General features: G+C 45.3%; 1 protein-coding gene across 5 annotated transcripts in view; it reads left to right on the top strand.

Moving 5' to 3' along the window:
* The window catches only part of TPO (thyroid peroxidase), a 127,494-nt gene that overhangs the window by 17,029 nt on the left and 86,748 nt on the right, over positions 1 to 23,717 (top strand). For all 5 annotated transcript variants that reach the window (XM_055253450.2, XM_055253448.2, XM_063622864.1 and 2 more), the window contains 4 exons: positions 273 to 442; positions 3,098 to 3,230; positions 18,788 to 18,917; positions 21,170 to 21,376. In XM_055253450.2, the coding sequence (XP_055109425.2) occupies positions 273 to 442; positions 3,098 to 3,230; positions 18,788 to 18,917; positions 21,170 to 21,376 (640 nt within the window). The remainder of the gene's footprint in view (positions 1 to 272; positions 443 to 3,097; positions 3,231 to 18,787; positions 18,918 to 21,169; positions 21,377 to 23,717) is intronic.

The following is a 23,717-nucleotide window of genomic DNA, read 5'->3' as shown; positions in this document are numbered from 1 at the left end:
TTCTGATGTGGCAGTTTTGTAAAGGGCAAGGATATGCCATTTTCCTCATCATTCAATACTGATGCGTCACTTACAACCTATTCCTGTTCCTAAACCCGATGACCCCGTGGACAGCAACTGCACATGTTTTACCTGTGCACACCCCGCAGTGCCCATCACATTGTCTGGGACACAGGAGTTACTCAATAAATGTCTGCTTAATTAATTAGTAATTAAGTATCAAAGCTACCATAGACAAATAATCTATTTTATATCTTCTTTATGTGCCATAGAAACCTCAAAAAAAGAGGAATCCTTTCTCCAGCTCAGCTTCTGTCTTTTTCCAAACTTCCTGAGCCAACTAGCGGAGTGATTGCCCGAGCAGCAGAGATAATGCAAACATCAATACAAGCGATGAAAAGAAATGTCAACCTGAAAACTCAACAATCACAGCATCCAACGGGTAATGTGTGCCCCTCTCCCCACTGAGAAGCGGCAACTCCCGAAGGAGGAGTTGGTTGCTTGTTCAGGGCATGTTTTTTACTTGAACCAAGCAGGATGGGACTCCAGCTCTTTCAAAGCATACAAGCTGCAATTTTTAAAAATGCTTACCAAACAGCCTCAATATCTTATTTTTGTTACTCTGGAAAATAGCTGTTTCTCTCCTATTCAAATCAAATTTGAAAACCAGCTCAATAAGCTAAACATCCGTTTTTTATGGTATAAAATAATTTAGGAATTTTCCCATAGCCCCCCTCTTAGTTAAAACTTGGCAAGCTCATTCATAAAATCTCTTCAGTGAAAGGTGGGAGGCAGCGCGTCGCAGGGAGCCCCATCTTCCCACTGAGTTGCTGGTGCCTTAGCAGAACTACCCAGGAGTTTTGAGAGCCAATTTACTCATCTCTAAAATGAGGACAGTAGCACTGCTCACTCCGATGGCCATCAGAAGACCAGTGCATAAACCAGGAGCAAATGTCATTATTTCTTCAGCTCTAAAGCACTCTGTGGGCATAAGATACTGAGATGGTAATGCAGGCAGTCAAAAGGCATATTGGCTTCCTATGATGGGGAGCAAGTAAGCGAAATATCTTTTTAATTAATTTATCAAGAATTTTTTTCTGTGCAGTGCCATGAGCTACTTGGCCTCTGAGTTCTTCCTTCTAACTAGCTATAGATCAATTTGGTGCTGGTTACTTAGCTTTTAGAGTAAGACAAACTTGGCTAAATCAGTATTAACCAGAATTCTCAAATCCTAAACTTAACAGTGAAGTTTAATTAATTTCATAGCAAGCCAAGATTCATTTGAAATGTCCTTTGTTTCAACCCATGTGGCTGAACGATGTTTCTAAGAACTCTTGGTCCACTGTCCTGTTACGGGACACGGTCCTGTCCACTGTCCTGTCAGGCCTCCTATGGAAATGGCAGTTCCTGACGTCAGAAGATGTGGGTCTTTCTGGTCCGTGCCTTAGAGCCACATGCTCACTGCCGGGTCTGTAGACATAGATGTTTAGGAGAATAGGCTGAGGTATTTGGTCCAGGCTACAATGTAGAACTTAAGGACTCCATAATTCAGAATGTTTTAAAATGATTTCCGTTGTAAGCATAGCCCATCTAGAAAATTTAGAACGCGAGGAACCTAAAAAGTTTTCCCATCACTTCATCACCAAGCCAGGACTCCATTAAAGGTCAGCGCCTGTCCTTCTAGGCTGCTCCTTCACATTGGTCTTGTGTGTTACATGACTATGACCTAATAGTTCTTTTTTTTTTTTTTTTTTTTTTTTTTTTGTTGTTGTTGTTGTTGTTGTTGTTGAGATGAAGTCTCTCTCTCTTGCCCAGCCTGGAGTGCAGTGGCGCCATCTTGGCTCACTGCAAGCTCCGCCTCCTGGGTTCACGCCATTCTCCTGCCTCAGCCTCCTGAGTAGCTGGGATTACAGGTGCCCACAACCATACCCGGCTAATTTTTTGTATTTTTAGTAGATCTGGGGTTTCACCGTGTTAGCCAGGATGGTCTCGATCTCCTGACCTCATGATCCACCTTCCTTGGCCTCCCAAAGTGCTGGGATTACAGGCATGAGCCACCACACCCGGCCAGTGGTTCTTTTCTATTGCACATGATTTGTTGTCTGCAAGCACCTGCTTGAGGGCATTCCTGTCAAGAAGAATCTGTGCCCAGCTTTTTGAAGAATGCATAATCCTCCACTAACTGAATGCACACTGCAGTCCAAGGTTCACTTAACTGTTCCCATAGAGCCATTCCCATTGGACTGTTAGTGAGCATTCATGATTGAAAGACTAGTTTGTTTCTCTCATATCTGAAAATGGAATGCATTCCTTCCTGGCTTTTTTTTCTATTGAATATCTCAATTTCACTGGTATCTTGTTAATCAAAGTTTTGTGGCATTATCCTCAAAGATTTATATAAACCATCTTGGAGAAGTAATCAATGATTACCTCTACCAATGGACAATAAAGCCACTCTCACTTTGATTTGTTGAATAACATATAAATTATACTGACAGAATTGATAAAAAAAAAAAAAAAAAAAAAAAAACAGGAAATTGTTTCCTGGGCTCCCGTCTCATCTGGAAAGGTTTACAAGGGAACCAAACATCAATACAAATGAAAAATGAAAGGTTTTATAGATAAGTGTACCATCTTCATCAAGGCAAGATTTTTTCTACATTAGGGTTCGGGATAAATTCTACTCCTCACTGTCTTCTAAAGCACTGGGGCCATTACTAGGCACACATGCCTCACTGTTCCAATGTGATGAATGCGCCCTGGAGATGTGCTCAGTGAGAGTTGATGGTAACTGCAAAGTTACTTGCTGACTTATCCCCCTGAGGGCTGAGAGCTCTTAGATTGCTTTTCTGAAAGATCACAGCGCAAAAATAAATTTTAAAACCCCCACATTTCTAGCAATAAGGAAGCTCAAGGGAATTAAATGAGTGAGCACTTGATGTAAAGGGAGAAGGCAGATTTTCTCAAAAACAGTGACCCCAGTTACATATGAATCCCAAGTTCAGATGCTGGAGCCACTTTTGAGACTGCAATAGAATATTTATTAGGTGGATTTGTGGTTACAAGCACAAAATTCATGGTTTCCTATTTTTCACAGATGCTTTATCAGAAGATCTGCTGAGCATCATTGCAAACATGTCTGGATGTCTCCCTTACATGCTGCCCCCAAAATGCCCAAACACTTGCCTGGCGAACAAATACAGGCTCATCACAGGAGCTTGCAGCAACAGGTATTGTCTGTGGCTTTTCTTAATCTTCTCGTGAAAGCTGGATCTGAACATGACTAGATGCCGTCATGAAGGAGCCTCTACCACCACTGGTGGATCTGTGCCCACACCTGAGGCCCTGGTTCCTGCCTTTGGCCTCCCCAACGTGGCTTCTGCATGCCTGGTGGTGCCTCAAGCAGCGTGCCAAGCAGCATTGTCATTCCCAGCCACAACATCCCATCCACATGGGTGCTTACAGGTGACTCTTAACCTCCTGACCCCACAAATTCCACCGCCGTTCACCTAATAGCACAAGCCACGTGCTTAGGCGCCATCTTTGATTTTGCTAACTCTGCTACCCATTGTTTCCAATGCACCCCCAAGACTGTCACTTTTACCTCCAAAATGAGTCCTCTCCACTCCCTGTCACCTTAGCTGAAGCCAAAATAACCGTCCAGCTGCCATCACGCGGTGGTCCCCTCACTGGTTCTCCTAATTTAACTCTTGCTTTCCCCGTTCATGCTCCCTGTTGTGGCCAACATCATCTCAGCACCCTCCTTCTCAACTCCCTCCCTCAGTCCCCACTGCACTCAGAGTGAGTTCAGATCCACCCAGCAGTGGCGACTGCCCACCTCCTCTGGTCCGCAATGGCAGGAGATGGACAAGAGTTTGGCCACACACAGAGGCATGTGATTCAGTCTGGGGTTCAGAATGGTTTTCTGAAGAAGGTGGTACTGGAGTGAGCCAAAACTTAAAGGATGAGTGGGCATTTCTCAAATGGTCCACAGGGTAGAGGAGAGGGCTTTGCAAAGACCAGAAAGAGCAAGACGCGTTGGGGCTGAAACACCAAGCCTTTGGCACACAGAGGGGCAGAGGGAGAGCAGCCTGGATTGTGGCACCTGTGGGGTCTGGGGAAGCAGTATGCCCGGTGGTCACCTAGAAGCTTTGTCCCAATAGTGTGGCGCCAGGATGGCTACAGGCTTGATGTTCAGATGTTCACCGATGCAGGCAGCACAGGTGCTTAGCATGGAAGAGCTCCTCAAAGGGACTCAAGCTCCTCGCTGCCGGGTGTGCTGAGGTCAGAAGGAAGATGCCCCCCCGAGAGAGGGATCAGCAGGACCCAGGCAGAGCCCTGGCCTGGACAGGCCGTGTCCTGAGACAGAGAGCAGGGGCTTTGCGACAATGAACAGGAATCCGGGTCCTGGGCATATGATGATGGTTAAGAACAACAGCTTTGCAGCTGGCCAGCCCTGGATTTGAAACCTGGAATCACCACCCGTCAGAGGGCAGTTTGTTTCAATTCTTTGAGCTGTAAGAGCTTGTTTGTTAAGCCCACAGCAGGAATGCATAACCCGGCCATGTGTAAGGACCAGATCTTAGGAGTGCGGAGCCCCGGCTGGAAGAGGCAGCCTGTGCTGAATGCGGAGATGGGTCAGGACCACACAGGAGGCTGCTGTCCATCCCTCCTGCCCTGAAGCCTGGGGGGGTCTGTGCTTTCCCGTGGAAGTGGGCTCAGAGGTGGAGATGGCACGTGTCCTGTCCTCAGAGCTCAGTGGGAGACATAGATGTAGACAAAGGATGCACAGGAGATGATGCCTGGGAGTACAGGGACACTGAGGTGGCTGGTGGGATGCACGGCTGGAGGGACCAGGCCAGGATGGAGGAGGGGATGGAGGGGGGCCTGGGTGGAGGAGGGGAGGGGGCAGGTGCACTGTTGAGTCAGAGGCCAGAGCGGAGATGGCTTGGACTACATGGGGAGGAGCAGGGTCTTCAGCAGGGCAGGGTGGGGTCTAACCTGCAGATGCATGTTGAGGTTGGGGATCCCTGGGGACAGTGGTGTTGGAGATGTGGGGGCGGGGCTGCTCTCTGAATGGGTTTCATAGTTCTGATTTTATTAAAGAAATGTAAGACACTGAATTCTGCATTCCTAAGCACGATTAAGAATCAGCGAGTCATACTTTCCGTATGTTTTCAACACCTCTGGCATGTCTTAAACAGCAGACAGCGTTAACAAGTCTGAGACTCTCCGTGGCCCGAAGCACTTTTCACCAGACGGGTCCCTGATGGAGCTCCTTGGGTTCTAGGTTTTCCTTGAGACCTCCTAACTTTTTTCCATTTCCTTTTCTGCCCGCTGCCTTCTGCCTGTCAGCCATGACCCAGACCTCAGGTGCATTCTGATGGCTTTCCCCACGGAGGTTGACTCAGGGGCTGCCCCCCACCCGCCGCCGCCCCACCTGGCCCCATGTCCCTCCTTTACGTCAGGGGGATGATGAATTCAGCCATGTGCAACATCATGGGCATCCTGAAAGCAAATTACAGTGGAGGGTGAATTCCAGTGCTTGGGGAACCCCTGAGCAAAGCCGGTAGGCCTCACACATGCTCTAAATCTTGCTTGATTTGCAAACAGAAGAGAAACTTCACTGGAGATTTTTTTTTTTTTTTTTTTTTGCAAATGCCTGGATTAAAGAAAAATGAAATATAAGCCCGACCATTCTGAGACTGCCAACTAACCTGTTTAACTAGGAACCTTCCAGCAGGGCAGACCAAATAATGCAAGACTGAAGCCAGTCAAAGCTTTTCTCCAATGACGTCTACATCCACCTGCAAAGCCTGCCCCGGGTCCTGCAGTGGAGCCTGAACCTTTCTTTGGTTTGTTGCTTCCTGATTCATAAATCATGTTCACTCAAAAAAAACTCTTTAAAAAATGTATTGTGCCTCAGTTTACATTTTAACAACCTCAAGACCAGGGCCTCAGCCGGCAGCAGTGAGTTCCTGCTCGGCCCTTCCAAGAGGCACTGCTGCTGTCTTGGGCGCCTCTGCGCCAGCTGCCGGGCGGGCTCCACTGACGCTCCTGGGAGAATCTCTGCTGACCACACAATGATGTTGGCACTGGGAGCTGTGATCTGAGGACACTTAGATCTGAGCTGGCTTCTCTCCTTCTGTGGTGACAGCTACAGTTTTCATTAAGAATTTACAGCATCTGGATATAAAATCTCCTATGCTCAAGGCTTCACATGTTGTATTCCACCAAAAATAAAACATCTGCTCAGAAATCAGTCACTTGTTTTTATAAAAGTGAGCCACAGAGGGCCCCTGCCCCTTGGCCTCTGGGTGGTTTATTTTTTCTCTGCAGGCTGAGATCTGTTAGTGCCAAAGCCCACTAGGACCAAGCTCAAATTTATTCATGCCCAATCGTGATAAAAATAGCTCAAACAAGCAGATTTTTAGCCACTTGGAGCCTACCTCTTTGCATCTTCCACAAAACCTCTCCCAGCATCTCAGGCTGTTGGTAAGATACAGCCTCGTGGTCATCAGACCCCAGGTCGCTGCTGTCTGTGGAGTTGCCTGCCCAGAGACTCCCCCTCCACCTCACCATGTTGCTGAGTAATGTCACCAGACACAGAAACCCTCTGACTCCCCACCATGAGTTCCTCGCCGTCCTCCCCATCTGGGTGGTGGTCCCTCACCTTAGCCTCTGGATGGTCCCCTGCCTTGAGGGATGTCCCCTCTTCTGCACCTGTGCCCAAGAACCACCCCAAAGGCGTGTGTGTGTCTCTGCCTCCCCGATCCTAACTTTTGCCTTGCTCAGCCCTGAGTTCCCAGAGCTTCCCCATGCCCACTAAGTTGTGAAGTTCCCCTCCAGCGGTCTCCTAAGCCGCTTCAGCGTCCCTCTCAGTCACCAGCCCCTGGTTCCCCACCCACACCTTCCCATCCTTGCCTGGGCTGGTGCCGACTCACTAGGTCCCTTCCTGCCCCAAGGGAAGTGACCTGGCCTCTCCAGGCACCCAGAGACTGTGACCGTGTCCTTGCGTGGCACTAGCTCTCTGGCCTGGGTTTGGTTGCTTTTCTCTTGACTGTTTTTGACTAGTGTGTCGGCTATCTCGGGTGAAATTTTCAGCTTAACACTCCATGCAGGAGGTCCCCAGTCAATATTCTCAGCACATCACCATATGGCTGTCCTGATGGTGCATATTATATCTTCTTATAGAACATATTAATACATGGGCTTCCTTACTTGATCCTAAAAATCCAAATATGTTTTAGAATTGTCATTGCAACTTCCCGTCAACATGTTTAGCATTTGTTTTGTTTAGGTTTGCTTTGGTTTTTCACACATGGGATTAAAGAATTAAGGTAGATATTTGTTTCTGATACATCATTTTTAACTTAGAGAATTTATATTCCTTTTGATTAATTCTGGTGATTAAGCTTTGCCTCTATATCCTTGCTGGGTGAGATGATGAAGTTTTTATTCCAGTTATGAAGGGCATGTGGGTCCTCTGCAGTGAGTTTGGACTTTTATGTTTGAGGCTCACCAACATTCCTCAAAAGGTTTTGGATAATTAAATCTCGCATTAATCATTTCCCTTTGATTGTCTAAAATGTCACCCATGTTTCTTTCTGATTGCATTTGGCTTTTGTTTTCCTTTTGTTTCTTCCTTTTTGTTTCTAACTCGGAGGCATATGTTTTCTTTTCCTGCTCGCTCGTTCCTTCCTGAAGGTCATTTCTTGTCCCTCACCAGCCACTGCTGCCCACTGTGCTGCGTTTCCGCTGTGCTGCGTTTCCGCTGTGCTGCGGTTCCGCCGTGCTGCATTTCCAATGTGCTGCATTTCCTGCATTTCCAAGCGACCTTTGGGTGTTGGCTGCAATGACATCTTTAAGACAAATGTTAATTGGAATTAACTTTTGAAATTCTAAATGTCAAAATGGTGGATTTTAAAACTCATTCATTTCTACTAGTTTTCTTGCTTTATGGTGTGATGTCTGCATGTCACAAGTGGATGGCAGGGTTTCTAAGGCTTGTTTTTCCTTTGTTGGTATTTTCCTAATTGCCTAGGACATATCACGTAAAATTACTTAACAAGTAGTGGAAAAGAATGATTTTTCTTTTGCCATTTCACCTGGACTTTTTGTTTGTGTGGTGTAGTCGGTGCTGCAGAAGCTCCTTGTTGAAAGAGAAGGGGGCAGGCTGCTTCTCGTTTGTGTGAAGTAGCTGATGCCACACCTGGACTTCTTGTTTGTATGATGTGGTCAGTGCCACAGGAACTACCATTTTGGAAGGGAATGGAGCAGGCTCCTTCTTGTTTATATGGTGTAGTTAGTGCCGCAGGAGGTACCATGTTGGAAGGGAATGGGGCAGGCTCCTTCTTGTTTATATGGTGTAGTCAGTGCCGCAGGAGGCACTATGTTGGAAGGGAATGGGGCAGGCTTCTTCTTGTTTGTATGATCTAGTCATTGCCGCAGGAGGTACCATGTTGGAAGGGAATGGGGCAAGCTCCTTCTCCTTTTTATGGTGTAGTCATTGCTGCAGGAGGTACCATGTTGGAAGGGAATGGGGCAGGCTCCTTCTCCTTTTTATGGTGTAGTCAGTGCCGCAGGAGGCACTATGTTGGAAGGGAATGGGGCAGGCTTCTTCTTGTTTGTATGATCTAGTCATTGCCGCAGGACGTACCATGTTGGAAGGGAATGGAGCAGGCTGCTTGCTGTTTTTATGGTGTAGTCATTGCCGCAGGAGGCACTACGTTGGAAGGGAATAGGGCAGGGTCCTTCCTGTTTGTATGGTGTAGTCAGTGCCGCAGGAGCCACCATGTTGGAAGCGAATGGGCCAGACTCCTTCTTGTTGGTATGGTGTGGCCAATGCTGCAGGACGTACACATGTGGAAGAGAATGGGGCTTGAGTCTGTTTTTCTTTTCACTTTGTCCTAAAGGAAATTATCAGGTCTCTGCATAAGCCCCTATTTTTTAACAAGGGAGTGTGTGTGCATGCATGGCAAGCTGGTCCCTTTAAACATTTTAGAATCTCTAAATATAAAGCTTAAGATATTAGGAATGCTGTTGATAACTGTGCGTTTGGGGTGAAGGTGTTTTGGTAGTATCATTTAAAGGATTTCCAGCTTCTTTCTGTTTCTGTTACCAACCTGTGGAGACCTCTTCATCATCCTGGACTCAGATCAGGGTCCTCGACTTTCCTGCACTCCCAGCCAGCTGAGGCTGTTGCTCCCCACCTGTGTGTTTTTATAGAAGTCTAGGAGCTGGGGGGTAGGAGGTGGGTGTGGGCAGGGGTCACATCACTTGCAGGTTGCCTTTGCTAGAAGCAGTCACATCAGCTGAGAACAGAATCCCCAGGGCCTGAGGATATCCTGCAGAAATTTTGGTTTTAGTGTGTAGCTTGGCATCAGCCTAGAGATAAGGCAAATTCTATTTTAAAAATCAAGTGTTCCGTGGGGGGATGGTGATATAGTTGGCTGTGTCCCCACCCAAATCTCATTTGAATTCCCACATGTTGTGGGAGGGACCCGGTGGGAGGTACTTGAATCATGGGGGCAGGTCTTTCCTGTGCTGTTCTCATGATAATGAATAAGTCTCACGAGATTTGACAGTTTTATAAGGGGGAGTTCCCCTGCACAAGCTCTCTTTCTGCCTGCCACCATCCGTGTGAGAAGACATGACCTGCTCCTCCTTGCCTTCCACCATGATTGTGAGGCCTCCACGTGGAACCATAAGTCCATTAAACCTCTTTTTCTTCTCAGACTTGGGTATGTCTTTATCAGCAGCATGAAAACAGACTAATACAGATGGAGTAGGGGAGGGCTACTGAAGAACTGAAGCCTCTCAGCTGCATCTATTTATGCAGTCGGGGTGGAATTACTCACGGCCAGTCCTCCAGAGGCAGTGGGGTCATTGTGGAGATCTGTGTGCCACAATAGCTAGAAAACAAAGCCACGAGCCACTGTTTACTCTGTCATCTAAATCAATGGACTATCTTATCGCATGCAGTGTTAGTGTATTACATATGATTATTCATAAGCAGAAATACAAATATATATTATATACTGTAAGATAGTATTAATTATGTATATAGTATTCATCAAATATGATGAATTCACATAGATACTTCATACAGAATTTGCCTTCAATTTTACATTGATACATGTGATAAGAACTGCTCTGTGTGTTCTTGAGAAAGTGCTCACATTCCCATGCATAATGGAAAAGCCGTTGTATTTTGAAATAGAACACGAAATTCCAGCCACCACTTTGTCAGTTACAAGCTGCTTAGACTTCATATCTTGCTTAGATTCTCAAATTCTCTGCATCTGGGAAATGGCAAAGATAGTGATGCTCATTTCTAGGGTTGTCATGAGGCTGAAGTGAGAAAATGCAGCAGAAATACTTTGTGAACAATAATGCTACAAAGGTCAGCAATTGTTTATGTAAATAATGGCCACCTTTGAAGCCCCTTTCTTCAAAGAGTCTGAGTCTTGGTTCTTGAAGAGGTGTAATTTATCTTTGAAAAATTGCATTATTTCTTGCTGGGCATGTTGGCTCATGCCTGTAATCCCAGCACTTTGGGAGGCTGAGGTGGGGGGATCACTTGAGCCCAGGAACTCAAGACCAGCCTGGGCAACAAAGCAGTACCTCATCTCTAAAACAAAAAACAAAAAAACAAAAAAAAAAGAAAAATTGTGTTATTTCTTGAGTTTTGATCTGATGAACTACTGCAGTAAACCACTGTGTCTCACAATGTTGTAAGTGAATGGAGCAGGCTCCTTCTTGTTTGTATGGTGTAGTCAATGCCGCAGGAACTACCATGTTGGAAGGGAATGGGGCAGGCTCCTTCTTGTTTGTATGATCTAGTTGTTGCCACAGGAGGTACCATGTTGGATAAGTGGCACAGTGGATAGAATCCATCATGATAGTGACCATGAGTGGATTCCTGCCATTAAGTTGGAATACGACTTATGCAGGACTTGGGGGTGAATCCGGAGGCACAGGTGGCCAAGTCTCCCATGGGCCTGCACCCCCAGATGAGGGGCCTCCAGATGCAGATCGAGGACTTTACACCCCAGAGGGCTGCCTTCTGGCCCCTCCCAGATTTTGATGTCTCCCCAGAGGTGACCATTGCTTTGATTTTCATCACCATAGTTAGTTTTCCCTGACCCGGCTTTTATAGGAAGTTAGATGGTAACCCCTGGGTCTGGTTTCTCCACCTCCAGGATTTAGTTGCTCCTGCCTTGCTGAGGGAGTCACTCATCATTACAGGGCAGGCATGGGTGCCTCTCTGCTCAGCGCTGGTCAGTGCTGCTGAGGGGCTGCTCCAATCTGCATTCCCAGGAGCAAAGTGTAAGAGCCCCAGCGCCCTCACCAGTCCCTGTCACTGTGAGCCCTTTCATTTTAGCCCTTCTTGAGGGGAGGGTGGCATTTCCTGTGGTTTAACTTTACATTCTCCTGGTGACTAATTTATCTTGAACACTTTTAAAATACATTCATTGGCCATTTGGAGACTCTTTTTGGGGATGTGCCAGTTCAAACATTTTTCCCATTTTTTAATGAGTCTTTTTTGATTTATAGATGCTCATATTTTCTAAATATGTCTTCAGTGAGAAATATGTTTTACAAATGTCTTCTCCCAGCTGAGATTGGCCTTTTCACTCTCCATGCTGTCTTTTGAAGAAATGTTGTTCATATTTTTAATGAAGTCCCATTTATCAATTACTTATTTCATGGAAAGAAAACTTTTTTTGTTGTGTTTAAGAATCTTGCTTTCTCTGAAGGATGTGAAGGTATTTTTCTTGTGTTTTCTGCTGAAAACGTTATTGTTTTACATGTCACATTTAGATCTGTGACCCATCTCATTTAATGTTTTCTGCAACATATGAGGTGGCAACCATGGTGTGTGTGTGTGTGTGTGTGTGTGTGTGTGTGTCTGGGTGTGTATGTATATTGTAAACCAAAAATAAAATTCTCAGTCCTGCGATCATCTGAATTGACCCCTCCTCTCGGCAAGGGCGTTCCAAAGCTAACCTGAAAAACTAATTCCAACCATGATGGAGAGAGCGAGGTCAGACGTGCCTCATGACACCCTCCTCCTTTTTGGAATTTCTGCTAGAGCAGATACTTAACTCTGAGAAGAAACATTTACAATCTCCTCTCTTGGAAGCCTGCTGCCTGGAGACTTCACCTGCACGATGAAATCTTGGTCTCCACAACCCGTGTCTTAACCCAGACACTCCTAAGTCCTTAGATGATAACTTTACTCTTTCAAAAAATTGCCACTCAGAAAATTTTTGAATCTACCTTTGGCCTGGAAGCCCCCACTTCCAGATGTCCTGCCTTTCTGGACAGAACCAATGTACATCTTACATGTATTTGATTGATGTCTTGTGTCTCCCTAAAATGTATGAAACTAACCTGTGCCTCAACCACCTTGGACACATGTTCTCAGGATCTCCTGAGGGCTGAATCATTGGCCATTGGTCACTCATATTTGGCTCAGAATAAATCTCTTCAACTATTTTACAGAGCTTGACTCTTCGTTGACAATATCTGTAAGTGTGTGTGTATATAGAGAGGCATGTATATATAGGTAGATTTGTATGTGTGTGTGTGTATATATATATCTATAAGAGAGAGGTCTGTATCTATAGAGGCATGTGTGTGTGTTTGTGTATGTATAGATATATGTGTGTGAAAGCATATGTATATGATATTTAATTTATTCAGAACCATCTTTTACCCAGTGAACTGCACCTGTGCCTGTATCATAAATCGAGTAGCCATATGTGTGTGGGCGAGGACTGCTAGACCCTTACTATTATGTATATAATTATGAGAGAGAGAGAACATGAGTTAAGCAATTAGCCACATTTCTTTTTCAGCCTACTGAGAAAAAGACACAGGGACCCCGTGGACATCAGAACACCTTGTTGGGGCAGCTCCACACTGGGGCGCAGGTGGCAGAAGCCTCACGGGATTCTGTCCAGCAGGAAGAGAGGCCGGCTTCAGCCCCTCCTGCCTGACAGCGCAGGGGTCCTGCCTGACCTGGGAGGATCCCGGGATTGGCGGCAGGGGCTGCTCCTGCCTCCAGAGGTTTCCGGGAGGTCGCACGTTGTGCCCTGCCGGCATCCACACATCTGTGTTGTACCCAGTCCCAGACGAGGACACTCATAGATTCCCTCCGGCCTCGCGTGGGAGCCGGGCCTGTGGTCTGCATCTCGCTGTGCTCCACGCAGCTCCTGCACGCCTCGGCTGGGCTCGCAGATGTCAGTCCGCCTCCTTTCCTCTTCCCTGAGCCTCTGCCCAGCCCTCTCGACCTGAGGGTCGGCTGCTCCCTTCCCCGCCTGAGTCACTTCCGTGACTCGCTTCATCCTCAGAGCCATCCCCTTCCTCATCTGTAATGTGGGAAGAACACCCACCTCGCAAGGTTGTTTTTGGTTGAAAGGCAGCACTTGTCAGGCTCCCCGCACGCCGTCCACAGCCGGCCATCGTAAGAGTTACGGCGACTGTCACCTCCCAGCCACTCCTCAGCATCGGACCTCTTGGCTCCTGGCCATGGCATTGACCACAGAATGTGGTAAACAGCCCAGTGTGTTTTTCCATGAGAGCGGTGGTCGGAGGCTCCCGCAGGTAAATGGCTGGAGATTGATTGACGTGGGAATATCACGGCGTCACAGAATCAGAGCACATTTTTTCATGGCGCAGGAACAACATCAAGTGTGTGGTGAGCTCTAAAGGACCTGGGCCTCGAGGTAGCTCACACCCTCGATGATGGATGGAGCCAGGTCACAGGTGAAATTTCCATCCAGGCGGGACAGACTCAAGCTGGGACTGGGTTCCCCTGACGCCCGGCTTGCCAAATGTGCTTCCCTCCTGGATGCACAGAGAACGAACGTGGCGTGGACATTGTGGGCTGCAGGAAGCGATCCCACCAGGGATCAAAGAGCCAACTTCCTTCACAGCGGCCATTCTGCACTAAGCCTCTTTCATGGAGCTCATGTTCTGTCCAATACAGCCTTAAAGCCCATGACCAATTCTGGGGGGAGACGATCACGTGTGAAAGGAAAATTCCATATAGCTATTTAAGTTATTGGAAGAACCCTTAAGATCTACCTGGGTTTAACATATAATTTGCTATATATAACTTGGTATATCATTCTCTATAGTCATTTGCCTAAAAATAATCAAAAATATAAATTCAATGTTGCATCTCCCATCCAGATATTTTGTGTTAAGAACACCTCATATCTGATGTCTGACAGCTATTTTCTTTTTTTCTATGTATTTGCCTTGAATTCACATTCATAGTCACCTTTTTTCCCTCTCACTTTGTTTTTCATTTGCATTTTGACCTAATTCATGAAATTATCCAGCAGGGTGAGACCTGATGGAGTTTTGCTGGAATGAAACTCCTTGACACAATCATCTCCTTTTTAGAAGCGCCTGTAGATTGGAAGTTCAATTGCTCGAAACAGTTTGCTAAATGACAAATGTGTGTCTATTAAGAGTTTAAGTTGAACTTGTAAATCCATCAATGGCACTAAGATATCATTTAGCAATATTGACACTTGAAGTGAGAAAAAAACAGAAAATACTTTTGACCTCAAATAAATGTTTTAGTCTTTAAGAAAAGAAGAGGTGGAATTGACCTTGGTGTCTTAGGAAATCGCAGAACATACGATGGGTATAAACGATGCCAGAATAAACAAGATTTTCAAAGTCTTTGGAAAAAGCTGAGCTCATGCTGATTATAGAAAGCATTTGCATCTTTTGAAGGGTTTTCCTCTGAGGGTTCAAATATCCCTCAGGGATCGTGCTGGTGACAATCCCAGCTCGCAAACTGACTGGTCTTAATTGCCTTCAATCAAGTAGGTCCAACCGGAGACAGGAAAAATCACCGCTGAGTTTCCTCATACTTCCGGCCACCTGACAGGGTGTCAGGCATCTTTAGGGACAAAATGAATCCTCACACACCTGGCCCAGCAGGACTGCAGGGTGTCCGCTGCCCCTGGGTGAGCACCTCCCATACAGAGAAGCAAACCCCCTCATCCCGTGTCCCGCTGCTGCCCTGCTGAGAAAGAGGTGTGGTTACAGAAGGAGTAGAGAGCTGACTTCTTCCAGTTTCTCTCCCAGCGTATCACACTGCATTGCTGTGTGCTTCTTTTCACAGGCGGCACACATCTCTGGCGCTCAGAGTGTCTGCATGCTGTTACTGGATGGCCACACCTGGCAAACATATTGACCTGTGTCTTGTGGCCTCAGTCCCCAGCTTTATGCTCAAGCTCTCTTCAAGATGGAAGTTTAGAATTTCTTCTCTTTGGAATTCGGAAATCACAAAGTCTCCAGTGCCAGGTGCCTGGGAGAGGGGAGCTAGGGTCCCAGGGAAATCAGAGTGACTCAGAGCCTCAGTGGGAGCACAGACCTCAGTCTCCCTCATAAAACTGTCCCCCAGAAGTGTTTCTCTTTGCTCATTTTGTCAGCTTTATGAGCCTTTTTCCGATGCTGCCGTTAATCCAGACCTAAGAAAGGAACAGTGTGGTGCAACAGGTTTCCACTGGGAAAGGGTCTTTCCAACAGGAGCTGAGCAAAGTCTCAGAGGGACCCTTCTCAGTCCTGCTGACCTGCGGACTGTGAAGGTCAGGTGACACATTTGCGGAGCGTCCACCACAAACATCTGTGAGTGCTCTTGGGCCACTGTAGTGTCCTGGTGAACTGCTGAAATATAAAAGTCAATCAGCAAAAAAAAATCACTGCTTAAGCATTAAATTAACATTTCATTATTTTTAATTGAGTGATCGAGCACCTCCCTATGAGCCACACTTTATGGAACTTCAATAAAGACAAACCAACCATAACTAATCTGAACACTTTATTAAAGCAATCTTTCCAATCTTCAGATGCTGCTGACCACTCATCCTCGTGCAGCAGGTGCACAACAGTAGGAATAAAAGCTCCTCTCCTCTAATGTCCGGAGCTGCGTGGTGGCCTTAGAGACTTTTAAACTGGAAGAGTCTCCGCTCTTCAGTCTACCTCAAGGACAAAACGGATCTTTCCTTCACAAATGTTGCCCAGGTTACAAACAGTTCTTAGTAGAACCTTAGTCCTTTCATTCCTGTGCAGAACAACTAAATCGGTCATATTTAATACAAATGACTAATGTATGTTATAACCATAAAGGCGATGGTAATTTAGTGACAAAACTACACTAATTTTTAAATATTTATATTCCTAAACACTCCAAATGTTTTAAAACGTTATTTATCTTGTCATGATTCTTGTAGACTTCACTCCTTGTATTTTTGAAGTGCGTACACATCGGATACATGGGAGGGTTTTCAAAGCCTGCATCCTAGTCACACCTGACTCTTTTGTCACGTGCCTTGCAAAGCCTCCCAATACCAGTTGTCCATGATGCAGCTTCAGACTCTGCAGACTCAGCCCTGATTGTATTGCATGACTCTGCAGCTGCCACACACGGAACCCCAGTGCTGGTTGTTTCCACACGGGCGTGACTGACAGATACCAACGGAACCCGGATATCATGACAATGTTAGACCCAAAACAATCTATTTATTTTTAACAAAGGAACCTTTTTTCTACAAAAAAATTCTATTTTTTCTCTTTGAATTGACTTTTATATTCTAATTCCCTCATATTTCCTTCCAAATGCAGAATAATTTATGCCTTGTAAATTGAGCCGTTTTCTTCCAAATGTAGAATACTTTATACTTGAAAAGTCCTTTATTTTTAATATGTTTTACATATTTCTTTATCCTCTACAGATATTTATGCTCATGTTATATATTTGATACATTCATTTATATATTCTTCACATTCATATAGTCTTACCATGCATTTATATATTTGAATATGTATTTTATTTTGTATGTTACGTTTTTATGTATTTTATAAATTTAAATTTCATATTTAGAAAATGTTCAGTGGGCACAAGGGCCTCAGTGTTCAATGTTTTCTTCAACATTGAGTTATTTTTTTTTTTTTTTTTTTTTTTTTTTTTTTTTTTTGGAGACGGAGTCTCGCTCTGTCACCCAGGCTGGAGTGCAGTGGCGCAGTCTCGGCTCACTGCAAGCTCCGCCTCCCGGGTTCACGCCATTCTCCTGTCTCAGCCTCTCCGAGTAGCTGGGACTACAGGCGCCCGCCACCACGCCCGGCTAATTTTTTTGTATTTTTAGTAGAGACAGGGTTTCACCATGGTCTCGATCTCCTGACCTCGTGATCCGCCCGCCTCGGCCTCCCAAAGTGCTGGGATTACAAGCGTGAGCCACCGCGCCCGGCCTATTTTTTACACATTATTAGAACACAATTGATTTAATAAGCACGGATCTATGACAGATGTTGGTAATTATTATGCATAGAGATAAATATTTATTGGAATTAGTTTATTGATGAGATGGGTGGAGTTTCAGTTAGTTCCTTCATCAGTTGGCTGAACATCACCTGTTGGCCGAGGGGCCATGCATGCTGGTTACCCGAGATCCTTCCTATTTCTGCCTTCTATCCCAGGAAATTATTAATAATTAATAGCACTCCTGTCTCCTCAAAAGCATTCCAGTTTGGTTAGGAATTACATGGTTGCCCTACATACTATAGATGAGACAGTTCAGCAGCAACCTGTGATTATTTTTACCTTTGCAGATGGAAGGTGCCTAGAAACCTGCTCCTGTGACTGTCGCTGGGAAAAGTTTTGCCATAGGAATGCCATCTGGCCCTCAAAACTCCTTCTGAGATATAGAAGAAAATGAACATATAATGAGCTATCATTAAAATGATTTTTATTCATGTATCAGCAAACAATTCAATAACATTGTCCTCCAAATTTCTAAACAAAATATTGGAAAATACCTCATTTGTACAAAGGATTAGTTACCAATCTTTAGTCTTTTATTTCCTCAGTTTCCAGAAGATGCTCCGAGACATATCAAGTGACTGTTAATTGTGCCTACACCCCTTCAACTTAGGGGCACCTTGCTTAACATGGTACACTCGGAACTAGGTGTGAAATCAAAATATTCAACACACCGTTACCTTATCATGCACTTCAAATACATTTTTGTCAGAATATATTTTGACCAATAGAACGAAACTGCAGAGCAGCCTACTTACGGGAAACTTCACCATCTAGCCTGTTGGCTGAATCCATTGTCATCGCCAAATCAAACAGCCAAATACAACTGACTCTCTCTCAGGAGAGACTTAACTTTATTTTTAACTTATTTCATTTTAATTCAAATTCATTTATTAATGGTTCCTTTGACAACCAGCTCACTTATGAAATCAGAAAACCAGCAACTTCCTCAGTTCCCACAAGTTCGCCTGGACAATCACACAGGGCAGGAACAGGGGCGACACCCTGGTGGCTTCATGGTGCTTTGATTAAAGGATGTTTTATGCCACAGGATTTCAAATGATCTCTTTGTTTGGAGTACCAGAAGTTTCTGTCCTCCAGAGAACTGCCCCTGGTACATTCTAGAAGGGTGGGAGACCCTCCTTAAGAAAACAGGGGAGTGGGAAGGAACTCTGCAGGCAGCTGCCTCCAGACAGCGTGTGCTGAGCTCGGGAGAGGGTGCCTGTGGGAAGTGAGCCTCTGAAATGAGCTCCCTTGAAGCCAGCCATGACCTGGGCCTCCAGGAGGCCTTTCAGGTCTTCTGGGGAGCTGTGCCCCTTGGGCCTCCGGAGAGACCCCACTTATTCTCCCTGAGAAATGGTGCCTTATATCTGGAACTCACTGCTTCTGTGTTCTTCTCCCCCCATCTCAAACACATCCTTGCGTTTGTCTCCACAGAGACCACCCCAGATGGGGCGCCTCCAACATGGCCCTGGCACGATGGCTCCCTCCAGTCTATGAGGATGGCTTCAGTCAGCCCCGAGGCTGGAACCCCGGCTTCTTGTACAACGGGTTCCCACTGCCCCCGGTGGGTACTCGGGACACTGCTATCCTGGACTAAGATTGGGTCCTGTGATGCTGAGGGAGGGAAATAGCCTTTTACTGGGTTCTTGCTCATGCTAGGTGCCGCGTGCAATTCCTTCAGATCCTCCCAGCCTCCCTTTGATGTAGCAACCACTGTTTCTGCCCTATGGCTTAGAAGCCAAGGCTCAGGGAGATTAAAATCTCTTCGTGAGTGGAACCCTGCAGATTTAAATTAAGTTTTCTCAACCCTAACATTTCTGTTCCTGAAAATCACTTCAGTGTTTTCAGATAAATTCCTTTATCCATCATGTGGGCTAGGCACATCCCAAGATGATTATGAGTTCAGCAATCCACTTGTTGATGTAAAGATGACTGCTTTACTCCCAGAGGTGAATTTATTTGCTGAACAGTCATAGCCTAGTAGAATCTACTGGTCTATTTGGTCAAAAAATGTCTCATTTTGCTTGTAATTTAACACTTATTTCAATGAATAAGCCAGTCTGTTTGTTCTTGTGTCATGTTCAGTGATGAAATTATCTAGAAATACAGCAGTGGATGTTCTGTTTAGCCCAAAGAGCGCAGGGGGTAAGACTCAGGTCTGACTCAGACCAGCTGTGGACAGATACACCAGCACAGAGTTCTCCTATGAAAGCCAACAACTTTACCTAGGCAATTTTCCTAGGCAGGCTTTTAGTAAGAGGACCCGGTGTTCCCAGAAGCCGTGAGCAGCCCTGGGTAGAGCTGGAGGCTGTGTCACTGAGGACAGCTTGGTGCTCCCAGCAGCAGGGATGAGGCGACTGGGCTCACACTCTGCTCCCACTGGCTTCCTGCAAGTCGCTTGCCTTCTTGGCCTCAGTTGGACAATCTCTAAAATGGGACAACACTGTCTTACCCACTGTATGCTCAACAGTAGACCAGTTCAACCCCCGAGGCTTTTTAAACTCTCATTATTATGAGATTGTGATTCTGTAAACCCATATTTGCTCAGAATTATTTCACTATTGAGGAAAATCAGAGTTCAAGTGTCTTCAAATGAAATTGTGTTGGTTTTCTACTCAGCTGTGACAAATTGCTCCAAATTTAGTGGCTGAAAACAACATAAATGTGATCTTCCAGTTTCATAATCAGTGTCTGATGTCTCACTTGGCTCAAATCAAGGTGTTGCAGAGCTGGTTCCTTCTAGGAGCTCCAGGGGAGAATCCCTTTCCTGGCAATTCCAGCTTCTGGAGGTGCCTGCATCCCCTGGCTCACGGTCCCTCCTTCAAAGCCAGCAATGCTGTATGTCTCTGTGCCTTTGTTTAGAGTCACATCTCCACCTCCAGTCAGGAGAGGGCCTCCAACTTTAAGGATCCATGTGACTGGATTGGACACTCATGGAGACCCAGGACAACCTTCCCATCTCAAGGCCCTTAATGTAATCGCATCGGCAGGCTCCAAGGATTAGCAAATGGAGGTTGTGCGAGAGGCATTTTTCTGCCTCCACAAATGACCCACTGACCCTCAAAGATTCATACCCAGTCCACATTCCTAATATGCTCACCCCATTCCAAGCTTCCCCCAAACCCCATCCCATGACGGCACCAACTGTAGGCCCAAAATCCAATCCAAATCTCACCACATAAATCATCCACATCAGGTGGGGCAGGCTCAGGGTAAGATCCATCCAGGACAAAATTCCTCTCCATCTGGACCTAGCCTGTGAGACAGGGAAGCTTGTTATCTGCTCTCCAGATGCCCTGGCAGAACGGTGTTAAACATAACAGCAACAGACGTCTGGGTGGAGAAAGGAAAGAAAGGGGAGTCACTCCTCCCAACCCACAGGGAAATCCAGCTGAGCAACTCCCTTAGGCTTCAAGGCCAAGGAGTACTCGCCTGTGGCTGGAGGCTCTGCCCTCTGAGTCACGGACTCAACCATCCTAAAGCCTTTCTGTTTTGTCAGTGACTCTTCACTTAATCCCCACAACAACACTGAAAGCTCAACCTTTCCATATTAACTTACAGATGAGGAAGTGAGGGCTGAGGGAAGTTAATGCCAGGCCCTCCAGCCACCACAAATCAAGGCAGGGATTCAAGTCCAGGGGCATCTGTCTTCAAAGTTTACGCTCCTCCTGCCCTAACTCCAGGGCACAGATCTCCTAGGAGCACCTGGAGCTCTGTGAACAAGAACCACACCAGGAAGTGCATGATCCCAAAGGGTCATCTTTCTGCTACCACGGGGTCCTCCTATGTCCTGACCAATGGTCTCTTCCTACCCAGGTCCGGGAGGTGACAAGACATGTCATTCAAGTTTCAAATGAGGTTGTCACAGATGATGACCGCTATTCTGATCTCCTGATGGCATGGGGACAATACATCGACCACGACATCGCGTTCACACCACAGAGCACCAGCAAAGCTGCCTTCGGGGGAGGGGCTGACTGCCAGATGACTTGTGAGAACCAAAACCCATGTTTTCCCATACAAGTAAGTTTTAGAAAACATTTTTATGTTTATTATGAAACTAAGTGCTATTTAAAACGTCAAACAGAATAGTATAAAATAAAATGTGAAAGTCTGTTTCTCTTGTCCTATTCCCAGGGGTGGCAGTTGTGAATATCCGGTGCATCTCACTGGAAATTATCTGGGTACACATATATATAGCATGTATGATAGTGTGTGGGCAGATGTGTATATAGCATGTATGATAGTGTGTAGTCATGTGTATATAGCATATAGGATTATGTGTGGGCACATGTATTAGCATATATGATCGTGGTTGGGCACATGTGTATATAGCATGTATGATAGTGTGTGGTCGTGTATATAGCATATAGGATTACGTGTGGGCACATGTATTAGCATATATGATCTCGGGTGGGCACGTGTGTATATAGCATGTATGATAGTATGTGGTCACAGCTATATAGCATATAGGATTATGTGTGGGTACTTGAGTATATAGCATATACGATCATGTGTGGGCACATGTGTATATAGGATATAAGATTGTGGGCACACATGTATATGGCATATAAGATAGTGTGTGGGCACATGTGTATAAGGCATATAAGATAGTGTGTGGGCACGTGTGTATATAGGATATAAGATAGTGTGTGGGCACATGTGTATAAGGCATATAAGATAGTGTGTGGGCAAGTGTGTATATGGCATATAAGATAGTGTGTGGGCACATGTGTATGTAGGATATAAGATAGTGTGTGGGCATGTGTGTATATAGGATATAAGATTGTGGGCACACGTGTATATGGCATATAAGATAGTGTGTGGGCACATGTGTATATAGGATATAAGATAGTGTGTGGGCATGTGTGTATATAGGATATAAGATAGTGTGTGGGCACGTGTGTATATAGGATATAAGATTGTGGGAACACGTGTATATGGCATATAAGATAGTGTGTGGGCATGTGTGTATATAGGATATAAGATAGTGTGTGGGCATGTCGGTATATAGGATATAAGATAGTGTGTGGGCATGTGGGTATATAGGATATAAGATAGTGTGTGGGCATGTGGGTATATAGGATATAAGATAGTGTGTGGGCATGTGTGTATATAGGATATAAGATAGCATGTGGGCACGTGTATATATGAGATATAAGATAGTGTGTGGGCACGTGTGTATATAGGATATAAGATAGCGTGTGGGCATGTGTGTATATAGGATATTAGATTGTGTGTGGGCACGTGTGTATATGGCATATAAGATACTGCGTGGGCATGTGTGTATATAGGATATAAGATAGTGTGTGGGCACGTGTGTATATAGGATATAAGAGTGTGTGGGCACATGTGTATATGGCATATAAGATAACTGTGTGGGCACATGTGTATATAGGATATAAGATAGTGTGCAGGCACGTGTGTATATGGCATATAAGATAGTGTGTGGGCACATGTGTATATAGGATATAAGACAGTATGTGGGCATATGTGCATATAGCATTTAAGATAGTGTGTGAGCACGTGTGAATATAGCATATAAGACAGTTTGTATGCACATGTGTATATGGCATATAAGACAGTTTGTGGACATGTGTGTATGTGGCATATAAGATACTGTGTGGGCACGTGCGTTTATAGCATATAAGTTAGTTTGTGGGTATGTGTGTAAATAGAGCATAAGATCCCATGGGTACCTGCGCTTTTTCTCATCCTCTGTGTCACATCATGTGCATGCTCAGTGCCTGGTAAGGACCACTTAGCAATAGTTCTTACACATATCTGCATAACATTAAGTGAACAGAAATGTAATTGTTTATGACTTCTTAATATTTCATTTGTGTGTGCATTATAATCTATCTAACCACTTCCCTTATAAATGAGCATGAGTTGCTTTCTGCTTCGTTGCTGTTTTTATGCTGTCACAAATAATGAAGCAAAGAGCACACTTGACCCTCAGTCTTTGTGCCCATGTGCACACCCGATGGATCCAGGGGTAAGATTGCTAAGTCACGGTGGAGGTGCCTGTGGAATTTTGATAAATATTGCAGAATTACTCTCCATTATTATTGCACAAATATTCACTCTTACCAGAAAAGAAAGAGACCATATAGGTAGATTTTTAATTTTACTTCTCTCTGGAAACCAGCCTTGAAGTTAACAAGGGACATTTTCTTTTTTTTTTTCTTTTTTAAGACAGGGTCTCACTCAGTCACCCAGGCTTGTATGCAGTGGTGGAATCTCGGCTCACTGCAACCTCCGCCTGCCAGGTTCAAGCAATTCTTCTGCCTCAGCCTCCCTAGTAGCTGGGACTACAGGCGGGCGCCACCACACCTGGCTAATTTTTGTATTTTTAGTAGAG

The sequence above is a fragment of the Symphalangus syndactylus genome, chromosome 18 (genome assembly GCF_028878055.3).
Source record: "Symphalangus syndactylus isolate Jambi chromosome 18, NHGRI_mSymSyn1-v2.1_pri, whole genome shotgun sequence".
In the NCBI taxonomy this organism is placed as follows: Eukaryota; Metazoa; Chordata; class Mammalia; order Primates; family Hylobatidae; genus Symphalangus; species Symphalangus syndactylus.
This window is presented reverse-complemented; position numbering and strand designations above follow the sequence as displayed.